Source organism: Anolis sagrei, chromosome 6 (genome assembly GCF_037176765.1).
Source record: "Anolis sagrei isolate rAnoSag1 chromosome 6, rAnoSag1.mat, whole genome shotgun sequence".
Taxonomy (NCBI): domain Eukaryota; kingdom Metazoa; phylum Chordata; class Lepidosauria; order Squamata; family Dactyloidae; genus Anolis; species Anolis sagrei.
This window is the reverse complement of record NC_090026.1, coordinates 109,439,751-109,459,745: the sequence shown is the minus strand read 5'-3', so window position 1 is coordinate 109,459,745 and position 19,995 is coordinate 109,439,751. Positions and strand designations below refer to the sequence as shown.

Here is a 19,995-nt window from a genome sequence, read left to right as displayed (position 1 = left end):
ACAACAGCAACCTATGAAAAACCTATGAATGAAAGATCTCCAAGTCATCCTATCCTCAACAGCCCTGCTCAGGTCTCTCAGATTCAAATCCATGGCTTCTCTGATTGATTCTAACTATCAGTAAAGCAATCTTCCTCTTTCTCTATGGCCTTCTACCTTACTAAACATTATCATCTTTTCTAGTGAGTCATTTCTTTTTCTGCTACAACCAAAATATAATGTCTCAGTTTAGTCATCTTGCCTTCTAGGAATTTGCTCTAGGACCCATTATTTGTTTGTTTACTTATTTACTTATTTATTTATTTATTTGCTGTATTTATATGCTGCCTTTTACAACCCCGAAAGGGACTCGAGGCGGGTCGCAGTGTTGGCAACAATTCAATGCTATCGATAAAAAATAGTATAAAACATCAAAATTGACCCTCCCCTGATAAAACATTAAACATTATTAAACACATCACATAAAATAACATCACATATAACACAAAGACATAGCTGTTGTCTGTAAACAGTCCTGGATCATTGCACTTTCAACTTTCACTTTAACTTTAAATATTCCTATGATGAGCCTAACACTTGGTTCCACAGCCAGTTCTTTAGCTATGTCCTAAAAGTCAGGAGGGAGGGGGCCAACCTGATCTCACTTGGGAGGGAGTTCCACAGCTGTGGGCCACCACCGAAAAGGCCCTGCCCCTCATCTCCACCAGCTGCATGAGCAGGACCTCCCTGGAAGATCTTAATCTACGAACTGGTTCATAGAGGGCTATACGTTCTGACAGGTAAGTTGGACCGGAGCCATTTAAGGCTTTATAGGCTAAAGCCAGAACTTTGAATCATGTTCAGGATCTTAACAGGCCATAGTATCTATCAAACTCTTCTCCAGCACATCTCAAGTGAGCTGATTTTCTTCCTGTTACTTTTGTCACTGTCCAGTTTTTACTTAGTTTTTACTGAGTCCCTCTTTGGAGGTGACAAGGATGGGATATAAATGGTTGAAACGCTCAAAATGGAGAATATTATGGCATGGGCCTTCCTAACTTGTCAGGTTCTTTCACAGCTGCCCATTCCAATTTAGTCTTCTGCTTTCTTGACTGCCATCTCCACTCTGATTAGTGATTGAGTCTAGATATGGAATATTCCAATGTCTTCATCATCCGCTTTATAAAAGCATACAATAAATCAATGTTCTTATAAACATATAAAGAGCCAACATAACTAGTCCCTGGAGAGAGAGCTTACACCCTTACACCTCCAATGTGCCTTTAGCATTCAACTATCTCACCAACAACTCCCAATTTTGCTCTCTCGTCTACATTTCCCAACTGCATAACTGTTATTTTTCATGCTTACACCTGCTTTCTCTCTAGGGATGGGGAAAACCTGCCAATTTTTCCTTTTTCTGACCCTACCATGGGATTATCTTGTCAAGATGAATTCAGTTCAAAGAGGGGTTCCCTTTATCTTCCTTTGAGGCTGGGGAAGTTCGACTTACCCAAGGTAAACCATTGGCTGAGGCTCCATCTACACTGCCATATAATGCAATGCAGTTTAACTGCACTGAACTGCATTATATGGCAGTGTAGACTCCTATAATCCAGTTCAATGCAGTTAAACTGCATTCTGAAGCTGATTATATGGCAGTGTCGATGAGGCCTGAGTGGAGATTTAAGCCCTGGACTCCAGGGTCAAAGCCCAACATTCAAACTGCTTCATCACATTGGCTCTGTAGCACTTGAGTCTAAATTGATGGATTTTCATCCAAAAAAAATCTGTAAGGTTTGATTTCTTCTTACTATAATTAACTGTGTTTCTAATGCTTGCTGTTACTCAGGCTGTATGCAGGAGGCAATTACAGCTATTTATAGCATTCAGACCTTTCACAAGTAAAAGGTTTTTGCTTGGATTGCTTTGCTTTCCTTTGATCTTGACTGGAGTCATCAGATGAATTATTACTTTTGTCGCTGGAGATCTGTGGGCTTCTTATCTTACGGGTGTTTCTATCTGAACTTATAACATGTTGATACCACTTTAACTCACAACCTCTGAGGATGACTGCCATAGATGCAGGTGAAACGTCAGGAGAGAATGCTTCTAGAACATGGCCATAGAGTCTGAAAACCCTACAACAACCTACCACTTTAACTGCTATGATTCACTTCAGTGGAATCCCAGGATATGTATTTTCATGAATTACTTAGAATTTTTCGCATACAGGCACTAGAGCTCACCTTTGAGAAAGTCTAAGGCAGGGTTTCTCAACCTGGGGGTCAGGACCCCAGGGGGGGTCACGCGGGAGGTTTCAGCGGTATCACCAAAGACCATCAGAAAACACATGTTTCTGATGGCCTTAGGAACTCTTTTGGCAGAGAAGGCTGAAGATCTCTCCACCTGTCCTTCTCTTCCTTTTTGGTGTTGGTGAACAACAACTCCCAGAATTCAAAAACAGCCCCCGCCCCACCAGTATTCAATGCTGGCTATGTAGGTAGTATGTCAAGTTTGGTGCAGATCCATTGTGGGCTGGGTTCAGAGTGCTCTTTGATTGTAGGTTAACTATAAATCCCAGTAACTACAACTCAAAAACTCCACAGTGTTCACGTCTGGGCATATTGAGTATTCGTGCCAAGTTTGGTCCAGATCCATGATCATTTGAGTCCACAGTGTTCTCTGGATGTAGGTGAACTACAACTCCAAAGCTCAAGGTCTATGTCCACCCAACCCTTCTGGTATTTTCTGTTGGTCATGAGAGTTCTGTGTGCCAGATTTGGTTCAATTCCACTGTTGGTGGAGTTCAGAATGCTGCAGGTTAACTATAAATCCCAGCAACTACAAAACCAAAAAGGTTGAGAAACACTGGTCTAAGGGACATATATATCATGTAGAATTACCACAGTTTGACACTACTGTCATGGCTCAATTCTATGGGATTGTAGGAACTGTAGTTTTACAAGGTCTTTCACCTTCTCTACTAGAGTGTTGTTGATTCACCAAACTACAACTTCCATGATTACATAGCATTCTAGCCATAACAGTTAAAGTGGTGTTAAACACGAAAATTAATTCTACAGTGTAGACCCAATTTAACTACCAAATTAAAGAGTTCAGAATTTTTTTTTGTTATTGTGAAAAGCAGATACACACTTGCAATTGTGCAAAGTAGATATTTCTAGTTGAAGCTCCTATCAGTTTTACAGTACTACGACTGACTCATCTGGATTATTTACTCACAACTCCTTTTGGTCTACTATGACAGGAGAAAGTGGAGCTGTTGCTTATTGTTGGAATGGTTCAAAGATGGGGAAAAGATAACAAAGTTTCAGCACCCCATTAACATCCTACACTGAATTAAATCTACAACATATTTGGGCGCTCTGATTAGCTGAGCTATGGCCTTATTAGTGGAACTGGAGATATAGCTGTTAAAATTGGCCAGTATTTATTTTCCTTCCTTCATAGAATGCTTCTTCTCGTATCCTCACTGCTGGGAGCAATTGGAAGTTTTATATTCTAAATTTGCAAAATAAGCACCCAAAGGCAGAGTTAGTGCTTATGGATGATTTTAATTCTCGAATTGGTACTGGAGGCAAGATATCATCTTTAATTAACTTGGGTCAAGTAGTGTTGGACCATCATCAAAGAATAGCTACTCATAATTCAAAGGGCAGCAAAGCGAGCAGGGCTGGATTGCAACTACGCAGTTAGTAGCTAGATTAAATGTTTAATGGTAATATGGGAAGGGATTTAGATGGCGAATTTACTTATACAATGGGACCAGTCAGAGCCAGTGTTGTGGATTTCACATCTACAAGGCCCTCTGGAGCAAGACATTTTGAATAAGGAAAAAGCAAGGGAATTGTTTGATAACAGTGTTGGTGTTTTTGTGTGTAGGTCAGTTAATGGCTAGTTCATCTTGCAGATACACTGGATTCTTTGTTAACATACATGGATTTAATGACAATGAGAGAACATGCCATTTAGCAGGGAGGTCTTGTTACACTAGAATGTATTCTGAATGAGAAAAAATGTGCTATCATCTGAGTTCTTGGGTGCTTTTCCCCCATCAACTGTTTCTCAAACACCTAATTATGAATAGTTTGATGGTGAGTATATATAAGGGTAAAAGTTAGTTTCATATCTACCCCAGAAGATGGGAAAAGAAAGAGTTGCCCCTTGCTTTCTTTTCCCCTTCCCTTTTTTGTGATTTTGGTTGCCATGTGCCTTCAATTTGTTTCCAACTTATGACACACCTTATGCCGTAATAAAGATTGAGAAGGTATGACTGGGGCATGGCTGAGCAAGAAATTAAACCTAGGTCTCCAGAGTTGTAGTATTCCCCATAGTCACCTACAGATATGAGAGCTGGACCATAAGGAAGTCTGAGCGAAGGAAAATAGATGCTTTTGAACTATGGTTTTGGAGTAAAGTTCTGAAAGTGCCTTGGACTTCAAGAAGATCCAACCAGTCAATACTTCAGGAAATAAAGCCCGACTGCTCATTGGAGGGAAGGATAGTAGAGGCCAAGATGAAGTAATTTGGCCATATCATGAGAAGAAAGGAAAGCTTAGAGAAGACAATTATGCTGGGGAAAATGGAAGGAAAAAGGAAGAGGGGCCGACCAAGGGCAAGATGGATGGATGGCAACCTTTAAGTGACTGGATTGACCTTGAAGGAGCTGGGGGTGGTGACGGTTGACAGGCAGCTCTGGCGTGGGCTGGTCCATGAGGTCACAAAGAGTCGGAAACGACTGAACGAATGAACAACAACAACTCCAGAGTTGTAGTCCTATATCCAAATGACTACATCATGATGGCTCTCATAATTGCACCTCACTCTAAAAAACAGGAATTTACCAGGCAGTTGAATTGAAAATGAATTAAGGAAACACCTAACTATGCCTTATTAGGTGGCAATACAACACCACCATTCTCCAGAACCTCTGGAAGATTCCAGAAGGTGGCATCCACCTATGGACCAGCCCTGGATGTTGTGGCCCTCTCTGAACCAATCTTCCTAAGTAAACCCTGTTGACTTATGATAAACCTGAAACAACTTGAAAGCACACGACAACAATTGCTTTGGGCTGTTGTAGGTTTTTCAGGCTGTATAGCCATGTTCTAGAAGCGTTCTCTCCTGACATTTTGCCTGAATCTATGTCAGATATCCTCAGAGGTTGTAGGTTTGTTGGAAACTAGGAAAAATGGGTTTATATATCTAACAATTGGGTTTTTTTAAGGATTTGAAAGAGAAAAGTAAAACCTCAGCTTTCTTCTCCACCTTACCAGACTCATTTTAAGCCTTTGTCTACTCCCCATTAGACAAGCTCCCCATTATATAAGTACAAAATAATGAGAAGCATCAGAGCTCGGAATAAATGCTTAACTTTTAAAGCAATGAGACAACAATGTTACTTTGAAAGATAATGCTGACTCATATCATTGAAATGTTTGGTTTAATGAGTATTGCTCAGTTGCTTCTTCAAAACATTTCTCTGTGGAGGCAGTCAAGGAAATCTGAGTATTTGGGGCCTTTAAAAAATTAAGGTGTTCTTTTTTAAAAAGAAAAACAAACAATTTGCTAGTAAGAGTGCCATTATTTATTACTCATGATTAATAAACAACAAATTACTTTGTGTTAGCTTTAGTAACAATGTTTTCGGGCTGTGAGATACACTTTACATGTTTCTTCTCATATTTCGCTCCAATGTCAAAAAGGTGAATGTGAACCGGTTTCATGAGACTCACAATTTCAAGTGGATGAGAACTTTCTACTTAGGCCCCTTTATTTATTTATTTATTTATTTATTTATTTATTTATGTGTTTGTTTGTTTGTTTGTTTGTTTGTTTGTTTACAGTACTCGTATTCCACCCTTCTCATCCTAAATGGGACTCAGGGTGGATCACAGAACACATATATGGCAAATATTCCATGCCAATTATACAGTGACAAGACAGACAACAGACTGAGGCTTTTTCTCATCATACGGCATCTTTTGGAGGTTGTGCTCTGTTCTGGCCACAGGAGGATGCTGTTGCTCATTCTCCTTGCTGAAGAGCTTTCTTTGTTCACAAACTTTCCTCCAAAAGACCGTGCCTAAAATATCTCCCCGCTTAATGTGGTTCCTATTCATCTATTCACATTGCTGTTTTCAACCCGCTAGGTGGAAGGGGGAGCTGGGCCGAAGGTCAGGAGCTCACCCTGACCTGGCTTCAAACTGTCAACTTTTCAGTTGGCAGCATTTACTGCAGCTATAGCTAGTGATTAACCTGCTGTGCTAATAATCTGGATTTTATATGACAGTGTAGGTAGGGTCTTTCCTCCCTCCTGCCGTGCCATTTTTGTGTGTCCAGAGTACTGTGCAGAGGGGGTCTACACTGCTGGCAAGACCCTCCGGTAAGTTTTTTTGGGGGGAAATGGGGAGCTAAAGGGGAAGGGTGGGCGCCCTGCTACTCCTTGGGCTCCAGGAGCCCAAAGAACCAAGATGGCTGTCGGGATTGACCCCCAGCACAGTGGGAGCAGTCCCAGGAGTCAGTCCCCACAGGCACAGAACCTGGAAGAAGGTTTAAGGTCCAGATCTTTCCAGGTGTCAAATTAATGTGAACCAAATGGAAAAACCTGTTTTCTCCATATTAATTCACTTTTACTTGAGGTGTCGTTGGATGCCTCAGGTAAAAGTGAGCCAAGTCTCACATTTTGGGCCTGTCTGGAAGGGCTCTGAAGCTCCAAGATCCATTTCACATTGTTATCATAACAGATCTCAACAATGGTCTATCTCAGAGCAGGCATGTAGCCAGGGAGGGGGGCTCGAGGGGCTTCAGCCCCCCCCCCCCCCCCGAAATTCTCATGGTGGTTCGTGAAAAGGCCTTACTGGTGCATTATTTAAACTGTTATGTTTATTCATATCATGATCTGATCACCATACTCAATATATCCCATGTGCATGGGGGTATTGGGGTAATGATACAAAAGGTTTTCTAGGCTAGACCCTCTTTCACTCAGATTCAGCCCCCCCCCCCCGAAACTCAGCCCCCCCGACCCCCCCCCCCCCCAAATTCAGCCCCCTCCCCCCTGAAACGAAATCCTGGCTACGGGCCTGTTTCAGAGTGTGGTGTAGTCTTTTCTTTGGAAGTTTTAAACAGAGGTGGGTAACCGTGTGTTGGGAGTGCTTTGATTGGGTGTTCCTGCATGGCAGGGGGTTGGACTGGATGGCCATTGTGGTTTCTTCTTTCTCTATGAGTCATAGTTCGGTAATTGTGTAGTTAGGAAGGGTCTAAATTTCCAATTCTTGTCTAGCTTCCCTTTATTAATAGACTGCGAGGCTTCATTATAATCTTCAGTTCAGGCAGCAAAATGTCTTCTGCCAGCCCTGATTTACTTATGCTTCATTTTCTTGACCAGCTTGTAAAATGAACTGATATATGGTATAATTATTAATGGTGACAATACTATAAGATACACGATGAAAGGGAATAAGTGGTCATATTTTTTTTTCTTTCAAATTGCTCTGTTAGCAGCTTATAAAATAAGTGTTGGTTATGAATATTAAACTTGGATGTAGTAATAATCTTCATTCCAGTGGAAAACCAAGACATTGTTAAGAAATAAATGAGATCCTGGTTGAGAGTGAAGTGGTTTGGGGGTGGGGATTTAAGGCACATTGGGGACCTTATTATACCAGTCATTTCTGTGATGTTATTCCCTTTGAAATTCACTCTAGCCAATCTCATGAGGATAGCTAATCACTGATGCTCTCTATCACACCCATTGCCCTTTAAGAGCATCATTTGCATGGTTTTGGATTTGCATAAATGGTATTATTACTAACTCTTGTACCCTGCCACTCACTTCATTGATTGGTGCATCTATTTTTTAATTGTTCCATAATAGCACTATAACAATAAGATGTGCTATAACAGTGGGATGAGCTATAACATTAAGGCAATACAACAGCAAACAAACAAACAAAACAGAAATCAGGAAAGAGACTTAAGAGAGATTTAAGCATACTAGTAAAGTCATGTTAACCATGAGAGAAACAGGAGTAATCTGGGACTTCTCTGCCAGAGATTTCCCTGGGAATCCTTGAGGAAAGGATGACCTAGCACACCAACAATGTGCCCTATAATGGATCATTCATGGCAGAATGTATTATGAGACACCAACACCCAAAATGGTTTACTGAACTGATGCAGGAAAGGGGGGCATTAACAGATTATTTTCAGTGACCCTACAAGACAATGATGCTGAGGAGAAATTGGAACTAACAGCTCACTATGATAACAGCATGGTGTTATAATGCCCTTGATTTCAAGACTTTCTTTTTTTTTTGTCTTTGTTTCCATTCCAGTGTATATTTAGCAAAACTGTGCTAAACACAATTTGCTGTATGCCGACACACGCACACACACACACACACACACACACACACCCTGATTGATTGATTGATTGATTAATGCATGTTTAAGGAAAGGTACGGCATATTCCACCTGGATTCTGGATCCTTTAATTCCATTTAGGGTAAAATATTTCTAAAGCTGGAATGTGTACTAGCAATTACCAATGATAATCTTATTTAGCTGCAGTGTGCAATGCCATTTAGAATTTTGTAGACTCCATGCTGTGCTGAAGCCTCCTTCTCATTTAGAAGGCAAGGAAATGTGGATAAGACCTAGTACATATAGTGCAAAACATAATGAAAGCATAACATGGTGAAATGCTGAGCAGGATCATCCCCTTTTAAAATGTTCTCCCTCTTTTTTCTTACCTCAGTGCTATTTAAACGGCATGTGTGAGTTCCTGAAAACCATCCTTCATTTGAACATTGGTCAATGTCCATTTTCTGCAGGTTTATGTCCACTTTTACGACACCCCTAGAAGAAGTAAAAGGGGAAAATACCATTAATCTGCCTAAGATATCAAGATAATTTCTCTTTCTTTGGCAAATTTTAGGAAGAAAAACAACAACCCAGGGCTCAATCTCAACTGTGTTTATAAGACAGTATGATCAGAGAAACATCTCATTAAATTGTTCTGGTTATCAGTGCCAAAACTGGTCTTATTATGAAAGCCAAGAACAGAATGGATATGTTGTACCTGGCTGGTCTGGATTAATGAATGGGTACAACTGGCATTTTAAAGCTTTGTATAGTTCTCAAGAGCTTCTTTACGCCCACCATCTACAGACATTAGCCCAGTCAAAGAGATGCCATTTGTCCTCTTAGTCTCTTCATTTTCTCCAGCAGAATAAGCTTCTTATTGACTCTGAGAATTTCCTGAGTCATCCTGAGATCATGTGTTGTTTTGCTAGGGCAGAAATATTCATTTCGGTTTACTATTGGCAGGACCAAACCATGTTACAGAACAGACTGTTTCAGGCAGTTTTCACATGCCGTAGAATAATACAGCCTGTATTATTCTATGAGATGTTACTCATGGTTTATGCAGCTGACAAGAGGTTAGAAAAGTTACTTTTGGATGACTATTTTTGGAACAGTTGTTGTGCTGGTGGACCAGTTTGGTCAATTGCTTTGAGTGCTGGTCTAAGTCTCTGAGATAACACGGTTCGAATCCCCACTCAGCCATAGAAATCTATTGGATGAAAATGGGCAAGTTGCACAATCTCGGCCTGCCACTGTAGACAATATTCACTTTGATGAACCAACAATGGTCCGACTTGGTAAAAGACAGCTTCCTATCTCCTCAACTCTTCCACACAGCCCTATATCTCAGAATATCAAGGCAGGAAGTCCCACATTATCTGAGTGTGGACTCAAATAACCCAGTTCAAAGCAGATATTGTGGCCTTGATATTCTGGGATATAAGGCTGTGTAGATAGGCCCTCAGATGATTTGGCTGTCAAATTCTCATATGCTTTATTTGCAGATTTAGAATGATGTGAAGCCATACACATCATGTATGGTCTGTCAACTCTTTCCATTTTGTCTAAAGTTTTGTTGGAGCCTATTTAGGGTGCTTCCAGACATTACTAAAACCTGCAGCAAAATGGGTTACAGTAACCTGTTTCAGAGCAGGTTCTAGTCCTCACCTCCTCCCACAACCTTGATATCTCCCAGGATGGCTACATACTATACTGATTGAAATCGGGATAGCATGAAGCCACCACAAAGCCCCCAATTTACTTCCTAAAACTTAATGAAAAGGTCCCTGGCCACCATGGAGCTTCTCCTCATGTCCTACTGGTATAAGAAAATGATGCCTAAGGAGATTGGGGGGGGGGGGTACATGAAGGATTTTCCTCCTTACTCTTCCCATCTCCTCAGGCATCATTTTCTTGTACCAGGAGGACATGAGAAGAGGATCCATGGGGGCCAGGGACCTTTTCAGAAAGTTTTAGGAGGTAAATTGGGAACTGAAGGAAAGGAGAGTGCCCTTCCGTGCCTTTGGGCTCTAGGAGTCTATAAGTGGGGAATGGCTGTGAAGATTAACCTCCGGGAAATGTATGACATGTCTCGGGAGTCAGTCCCCACAGACCCAGCATTGCATTACACCCAACCACTGACCAACAGGACAGTGGTTCAAATTCAGGGAAAGCGGGTTGAGGTCCCTCTGTCAGCTCCAGCTCCCCACATGGGGACATGAGAGAAGCCTCCCACAAGGATGGTAAAACATCAAACATCTGGGCATCCCCTGGGCAAAGTCCCTGCAGACAGCCAATTCTCTCACACCAGAAGCAACTTGCAGTTTCTCAAGTCACTCCTGACACACACAAAAAATTAGACCCGGGACTTTCATAAAGATCCAGATATAATTGGGTGTTTAATTAATATGAAATAAAGCAGGGAAACATTGGTTTACTCCACATTAATTTGCTTTTACCGGAGGCGTCGTTTAGGCCTCCAGTAAAACTGAGAAAGGTCCTGCATTTTGGGTCTGTCTGGATGGGTCCTAAATGTGCTGATCAGATGAGAGTTCGATTCCACACTGGTCATGAAACTCAATACGTGGCCACTGTCTCCACCTTTTCTTTCTTTTTTCCGTTTCTATCACTCAGTCTGGCCATAAAGGATTGTTGAAGGAAAGTAGGCAGCAGAGTCACATATGCTGCACAGATTTTATTGGAGAAAAGTTAGAATATAAATGTGATAATAAAGGGAAGAATTAAGCCTTCTTTCGTCATCTCCAAGTACATTTAATATTATCAAATTAAGCCAGTTTTAAAGGCTGTTTCAAGCCTTTGAGAGAGGCAGCCTAGAAGTGTTTAAAATAAAATAAAATTTTGTTCACAGAAGGACTCTGCTGAAATGAACACAAAGACAGGCAGACTATCACCTATGTATTGAAATTGTGAGATTCTAAACCAGGCCTCTCCATCAAAGTGAAAAGACACTGTGCTATGTTTACATTTTACATGTACTATTGCCTGTATTACAGCCATTTCAGCATGACCCTATTTCGGCTTGTGTGGCCTGCATCTGTCTTCTCTCTCTCCCTTTCTAATGGCATATACCAACAGTAACAGCTGGTCAAAACAGATTGCTAAATATTGCTCATGTTGCAGATTCCCAGGAGAGGCATGTCTGAAGATCTAGAAAATCCCCAATCACGCATGGTATTCACCCAAGAATTGCAAAATAATTTGTGTATGAAAAATGAAATGCATTTATCTGTTTTATTTGTTGCCAACTTCATCAAATGCTGGCTTCAAAAGAACACAAAAACAAAGTATTAACAAATCAAAGCATATATAATATTAATGTCAGGGTTGTAGCAGCAGGTCGAAATGAATGACTCTAGTGCTGTTTTCTGATTCTATAATTCTATGCACAAAGCGTACCTTAGAAGAGCAAAACAAATACCAATGGCAGTCAATGGTTATACAATGCTATATATGTTTCCTGGTTTGAATGCAAGTGGACTGAGACTAAATATGCATAGTATTCTTGTTAAACCATAAAAATGGTGTAACTTATTTCAAAAATAAATAAATAAAAGATCCACACCATATTAACAAGATTTTGGAGAATAAAATGTCCTACCTTAGTTTATACCCTACAACATTTCACAGAAGAAAACCAGGACTCCATATGACCAAAAGAGCTTGGTCAAGATGGGGAAAGTTATGAATGTGAGAAAAGAGACATGTCACAGTTTGCTTTAGCCTGAGCCTACTGAGAAAGGCAGGATTTTACCCTTCCTCTCCTCTGCCCTTGAATGAGTTTCCATCACTGAGCGGGAAGGAGAGTGGATCCTTCTGAGATCAAGGACAAACTTTGAGAAACAGTTTCCTTTTTAATCAGCTGTCTGAGCTGTGTGTGTGTGTAGACAACTGATACCACTGTAAAATCTTAGGGTGCATCTGCACTTTAGAATTGACACAGTTTGGCATCACAGCCATGGCTCATGGCTATGGAATCATGAGACTTGTAGTTTGTTCAGGGAGGGGGAGCAGGAAAGAAGAGAGCAGGATCTTGCCCTTTCTTGTAAGCTCAGGCAAAAACTGCCGCAGCCTCTCCTAGCTTGTGTTCTTCTTCATTAAGTACTTCTGCCACCTTGACCACATCATGATATTACTGTATTTGGCTCCATGTGTCCCAGCTGTCGTCTTGTGAGATTTTGGAGGGTATGCTTCAACTTTAACAGCTGTGTGGTTTGAAGGAAGTGAAGTTATTCACAGCATGGAAATGTTTGTTCATGTCTGAAGTCCAAGCTGTCATTTGGGCTGCTGGAATGATTTATTGGATGTGACTGTTAGGTTGGATTTACCCACAAAGCATTCACAACATTCTTTTGGGTGGCTCACAGTTCAAAAGTCAAAAGTATAAAAAGAAAATAGCAGGTAAACCCTGCTTTGTCCCAAATTAATTTGATACCCCATTAGATCCGAACCTTCCTGAAAGGCCCAGGTTTAATATGGTATTGGGTCTGTGGGAACTGACTACTGTGTACCCGTGGGAATCAGTCCTCAGAGCCATCTCACACTTTTGGGCTTCTCTCCCCTGAAGCTTTTTTGGGCTATAACTCTCAACATACTGGAGATCCTTCCTGAGGATTTTGGGAGATGTTAAAAAAATGCTTTTCCAAGCTCTCATTTGGGGCAGCAAAATATTTTAGAGTGGGCAGATACAAGTAATTGGGGCCCCACCCACACTTCCATATAATTCAGTTTCTGAATCCAGATTATCTGCTTAGAACTGGATTATATGGCAGTGTAGATCCAGCCTGGGTTGGAAGAAAAAAAATCCATGGTAGGTGGAATTTAACAGCAGTTGTGGAATTCATTTGTATTTGAATTCTACTAGCAGTTTTCTTATTTTGTGCTTTTGAGAATAAGAAGAGGGGAAATATATTTAAATACATTTCAGTAGATTTCTGAATCTTGGTGTGTAGGGTGGATTTTTTTATAACAACAGCAAAAAAATTTTTTTACAACAACACAAATAATCTATTATCTAAACTAAGCAAACTGGTGAGCTCTATTAGCTGCAACTGTCCTGATAAAGACATAGAACATTAACCACATGATAAGTAAAATTTCTTTTGTCAGCATCTTTGGAGGAGGCCGATGTACATCCAGTCTGACAGGGCTGCTTAGCAGAATTCAAGCCCCGTGATCAGTTAATAAAATAAACAGTGGTAACTGTAGAACAGTCTGACAATCATGTAACACATTTTCCCCTCCTGCAAGAGAATTCCCTGATGCCTATAAATATTCCGTCTTTTGGCATTGTTTTACACTGCTAACACAAAGCAGCATAATTGTAATATTTTGAATGCCCACTGATATGAAATCATATCTCAGAGCTATATATACTGATGGCAACTTTTCACACAATGCATTAATTGTAGGAATTTGAACCACAAGCTCCTAAGGTAGGCATCGATTACTACCAGGGCTAACCCTACTATTCAATATAGTTTTCTTTTTGTGTCAGGGGCAACTTGAGAAACTGCAAGTCATTTCTGGTGTGAGAGAATTGGCTGTCTGCAAAGACATTGCCCAGAGGACGCCCAGATGGTTTACCATCCTGTGGGAGGCTTCTCTCATGCCCTCGCAGGGGTTCCTATTCAATAGAGTAAGGGAGCTGATGATACATATTATAAAAGGGAAGTGCATAATTTTAGTACTTACTCCTATCCCTAAATAATTTCACTGGCTTTGAGTACTATTGTTCTTTAACTCTAAGCAGCACCTGTCTGGCCAACTTTGGTTACTGCCTGTTTATTTTATTTTAGTATCCTACTCCTTATGAGTTTTCAGGATAGCATACAGATTAAAAACTTAAAACTATCCAAATAAAGTTTGAAAACATACAAATGTAAGTAGATCAATAGGTACCACTCCGGCAAGAAGGTAACTGCACTCCATGCATTCATGCTGGCCACATGACCTTGGAGGTGTCTATGGACAATGCCAGCTCTTCGGCTTAGAAATGGAGATGAGCACCAACTTCCAAAGTCAGACACAACTGGACTTCATGTCAATGGAAAACCATTACCTAGGCCACATCTACACTGACCATTTAATGCAGTTTCAAACTGGCATTAAAGAAAGTGATTTCACTGTGCAAATGATTACAAAGGAAATCCTGGAACCAGTTTGAGGCCCAGGTGATAATTACACAAACCACTGGAACACTGGTGTGCCATAAAATCTTTCTTTCATACACTTTTGTGGAAGTTTGCTAACTGCCTACCACAGTTTGAAGCTATCTTCGAAGTGCACTAAATGGTCAGCGTAGATGGATCCCTAGATGATATTTTCCATGTATAACCCTACCATATTGTCCCATTGTTATAGTCTTTTGGGGTTTTTTTAAAGCAAAAATAATCTCTTGTGGTGAGAAAAATAAAACGACCACACCATGTCCTTTGCATTGCCCACCAGTAAGAAATCTGCATACACATCCCACCAAAATTTGCTTCAGTATAGAAATTTCTAGCATTGTAGAGAACGAGACATGGCAAATCATTCACATCTAGAGCTCTGCTATTTGCTCTGCTTGAATTCCATTAGTAACTTGGCAAACTGTATTTCCAAATGCTCAGTTATATTTTTAAGTTACTGCAATGCGAGAAATTTGAAGAGTTAAAGAAAATGTCTTAAGAGACAGAATTCTTATCTGGGAATGCGCCCACGCCCCCTTATTACAGCCCTGGCAGTCCATCTTTTGCATTTCTAAAAAGTCCTGCCTGTTACAGTTCAATGCAAGGCTCAAATGTATACATGATAAGCATCATGACCATTCACAACAGCAGGAACTGGCAACATAATTTATTTGCTCAGCAGAGCTAGGAAAATTACATTATCCAATTACTGCTGTTGTGAATGTTCATTATGCTTATCTTGTGTACATTTAAGCTTTTTATAGCTATGTCACAAACGGAGCTTTTTGCATTTCACAGCATGTTGCCCGGCTATGGACATTATTTTCCTCTCTCGATATCCATGTGTATCTGTGAGTCTGCCACAGACAATAACACTTCATGTCACGAATGAAGTAGGCTCGAGTCCATAATAGTTGCTGTCATAATAAATCCATTTGCCTTTGAGAATCCCTTATCTGAAACGTTCGTGACCAGTGTTCTGTATTTCAGATTGCTTGGATTACAAAATACTTGTATATACATAGGGGCCCCTGGTGATGCAGTGGGCTAAACCGCTGAGCTGCTGAACTTGCTGATCGAAAGGTCGCAGGTTCAAATCTGGAGAGGGGTATGAGCAGTGTGATAGATCAATAGATAGCGCCTCGGCAGGAAGATTACGGTGCTCCATGCAGTCATGCTGGCCACAAGACCTTGGAGGTGTCTACTGACAATGTCTGCTCTTCAGCTTACAAATGGAGACGAGCACGAACCCCCAGAGTTGGACACAACTGGACTTAATGTCAGGGGAAAACCTTTACCTTTACCTGTATATACATAATGAGATATCCTGAAGATGGGACCCAAATCTAAACACAATTTATGTTTTATATGCCTTATAGACAGACCCTAACGGGCATTTTATACATATTTTAATAATTTTGTGCATGAAACAAACAACCTCATCACATTGGGCAAAAATTAGCGGCATGCACCTATTTTAGCTCAGGTCACCCACGGAGCCGGCTGGCTCCCATCACACGATGCCATCCCACTTCTGTGGGTGAAGTAGGGTGGAGCTGACGCATGCTGCCAGCAGGGCAACATGGGAGAGCTCCTGTGTTGCCATACAGTCTACGTGTTGCCATACATGCCTACTCACACTTCCCCCGATGTGGATCCAGGCATGGGGCGCTCCATTCCCCATGCCCTGTCATGAAGCAGAGCGCCACCCCCAGGGGTATGATACCATCAAAAGTTTGCATATATCAAGCCAATGGAAAGCAATCTGTCTTAGTCACCCATGTAGATAATTTTGAATTTCCAAATTCTGGAGAAGAGATATTCAACCTGTGTCACAAGACCTCAACAAAGTAACCTTTTAGAATATGAGTGGATCTTTGGGTTTGCCAAAGTTTTAAAGGCTATATTTAAAAACTGCTTCTAATTCTATTGAAAGCATATTTTAATTTTATGTGTCTTTAGTGGTATGAGCTTTTATCCCAGGGCTGAATTATAAATATAATGATGTACAAAAATAATCGGAACCTTTGGACTAGTTCAAGCCCTTTGGCTGTACCCTCTTTTTAAAATACATACTTAGGGAGAGCTAAAGAGAAGGAGGGGATCTGTATATTTGAGGGGTTACAATTGGGAGGGATGTATTTTGCACTGGTGAACTTCATAACTCTATAGCTATTTAAATAAGTACAGTAGACTCTCACTTATCCAATATAAATGGGCCGGCAGAACGTTAATAAGTGAAAATGTTGAATAATAAAGCCTATTAAATGTTAAATTACATTACGATTTTACAAATTAAGCACCAAAACATCATGTTTTACAACAAATCAACAGAAAAAGCAGTTCAAATAATAATAATAATAATAATAATAATAATAATAATAATACATTTCACAGTAATGTTACGTAATAATTACTGTATTTACAAATTTAGTACCAAAACATAGCAATGTATTGAAACAGCTGTGGATCTGGGGAGGAGGCAGACTGCATTGGATAATACAGGTAGGTTGGATAAGCGAGAGTGTAGGTTGGATAAGCGAGATTCTACTGTATAAGGAATATAAAAGAAGAAAAAGAATAAGAAGAGCAAGGAAAAAAACTGCATTTATTAAGGACTCAACATGAAGGCAATGGCAAGATTCAAGGGCGAGAAGCTCCCAACCCATTACCCCTACCATGTCCAAACTGGAGAAGGAAAGACAGTCTCCCCTCCTTTCTCACCTCTCCCTTCTGCCTGAGCAGCTTTTAGTAGCAACACAAGAGAGACTGAAAAATGCATTGCAGGTGGTGCAAAATGATGGATGCCATTTTCAATATGGACTTACTGCATAAGCCTTTCTGAAGAGAGACTGCGGCAACCATTTTTAATAGGGACAGAGAGGCTTTAACAGTAAGACCCTATTAAAAATTGTTACTGGAGATAATCAGACTCCTGTGTAGCAGGGTCCCCTCAAGAATGATCAATCAGCAGTGTTCTACATGATTATTTTCCTGTTGCTTTCATAGTACTCAAATTATGATTGCTTTAAATTTGATGATGGGGATTATGATGGGGAAGGTTATTTTAATGTTGTATACTTTGTTTCCATTGTTTGTAAAAAAAACCCCTCTTTTTCCATGGGAGATATATATAGGTAGTCCCCAAGTTACATACAAGATAGGTTCTATAGGTTTGTTTTTAAGTTGAATTTGTATGTAAGTTGGGTGTTTGTAACTCAGAGACTGCCTGTATACACAAAAGTGAAGATATTAGAGACTCTTATTGAAATAAAGGACTCCTGGCCCAAGAATGCAATAGAACCATGCTGGAAAACTTAGAAGATATTTTATCAGACATGGATAAATGTAACCACTGATACTAGTCTAATGGATACAGGGTTGTAGTGTATCTCAATGGCATATATTCTTTTCCTCTTTTTGCAATTTAACTTTCCCTAATAAAAGCACTGTTCTCCATCTCGCAGACACAGAACTAAGCAGATGTCCCACTCCTGTTTTCCGGCATGCATTTTGGAAAGGACAGCCGCTTTCACTAAAAATAAATGTAATTGGAAAAGCAGGTTACAGCAATGTGGGCATATGAATTAGGATTCACCTGCAGAGAGGAATCCTCAGCGGACTTTTTGGAGCAGTTTGCGGTAGTCAGATCTGAAATCTATCTTGTCAATGAGATTATGGCAGTTCCTAATGTGCTTTTAAATATATGGCATGGATCACAGCATATCTGGGGATTTCCCAGCAATTTAATCAAAAGAGCTTGTTAAATAGTCTTTTCTCGCTTCAGCTCCTGCTCAGTTGAATCCTGCCAACAGAGAAAAGATGGCACAGAAGGAAAGCTTCAACCCACAAATATGTGATGGATTTATAACACTATGATTCCACTTTAACTTCCATTTGTTTCTTCCTCTGGAATCCTAGGATTTGTGGTTTCATGAGGTATTTAGAAGTATCTGCTAGAGAGCTCTAGTCCTCACCAAACTATAAATTCCAGATGGATTCCACCCAGGCATTTGAAGTAGAATCAAATGCTACCATTGTATCGAGTGAATGGGGCAAAAGATGTTGAGTTTGATCCTCTATCCACTTTCGATAACCTGAGATGAAAGCTTTTTTCCACTGGAAGCATTGCCTCATTCACAGAATTTTACAGGTGGTTTGTCAAGATTTTTCAGGTCCTGCACACTTCTGTTAGCCTGTTATCCGGAATCCCAAAGTCCATGCTGGGTGGTAGATTTTGGAAAGTGTAGTTTTATATTCCAAATCTTCCATTTGTAATCTTCCCACTTTCCTTCTGACTTTTTTTTTGAGGCAATGGGTGTATCTACACTATACAATGAATGCAGTTTGACACCACTTTAACTGCCATGGCTTCTTTTTTTTTTGGTCATGTCAGGAGCAACCTGAGAAACTGCAAGTCGCTTCTGGTGTGAGAGAATTGGCCATCTGCAAGGACATTGCCCAGGGGACACCCGGATGATTTGATGTTTTATCATCCATGTGGGAGGCTTCTCTCATGTCCCCACATGAGGAGCTGGGACTGATAGAGGGAGCTCATCCACCTCTCCCTGGATTCGAACCTGTGACCTGTCAGTTTTCAGTCCTGCCGGCACAGGGGTTTAACCCACTGCACCATTGGGGGCTCCTACTGCCATGGCTTAATGCTATGGAATCCTGCAAGTTGTAATTTGAGGAGGCACCAGCCTTTTTGACAGAGAAAGCTAAAGGCCTCGAAATTACAACTCCCAGGATTCAATACCATTAAGCCATGGCATGTGAAAGTGATGTCAAACTACATTAATTCTACAGTATAGATCAGTGGTTCCCAACATGGACCACCAGTACTCCGCAAGAACAAAAATATAGTCCGCTGCCTCACCATTACTACACTATCGCAACTGGAGTGACTGGTCTCGCAAAACCCTCTTATAGTGCCAAGGGTTATTAAATATGGTTTTTTGTCAGCGAGCAGATGGCGACTACTGGGTGGCATATGTTCTGTATCAGAAACTAGAGCTGATGTGGTCTATCTAATGCAATTTTATGAATCAGCACCTCAAATAATCAAACCAAATCTAAAGTTGACCAAAAACTGATTTGTAACTCTTTTGGTACTGATGTTGGAGAGTGGTTCCTGGTCAAGTGATCCCGGGTCAAAGTGGTCCCTGGTCAAGTGGACCCTGGTCAACAAAAGGTTGGGAACCACTGGAGTAGATGTATCCATAGGCTGGAATTCACGGCTGCGGTTATGAGAACATAATATAGAGTTACATATTTGTGACTGGTTCATAGTCATAATCCCTACATATGTAATGTGTAGAGAATACAAAGGGAGTGTGAAAGTCTCCCCATACTTGCTTTGTAGACATTTCAGTATAAGGAACTTCAAATTTTTCCATCTGCCCTACTTCACTCATATTTTATGACAGTATTT

The 19,995-nt window shown here is 40.6% G+C and overlaps 1 protein-coding gene across 1 annotated transcript in view; it reads right to left on the bottom strand.

Moving 5' to 3' along the window:
- GPR158 (G protein-coupled receptor 158) overlaps nucleotides 1–19,995 on the bottom strand; it is a 157,151-nt gene that overhangs the window by 123,340 nt on the left and 13,816 nt on the right. The window contains exon 2 of the mRNA XM_060782424.2: nucleotides 8,760–8,865. Within this exon, the coding sequence (XP_060638407.2) occupies nucleotides 8,760–8,865 (106 nt within the window). The remainder of the gene's footprint in view (nucleotides 1–8,759; nucleotides 8,866–19,995) is intronic.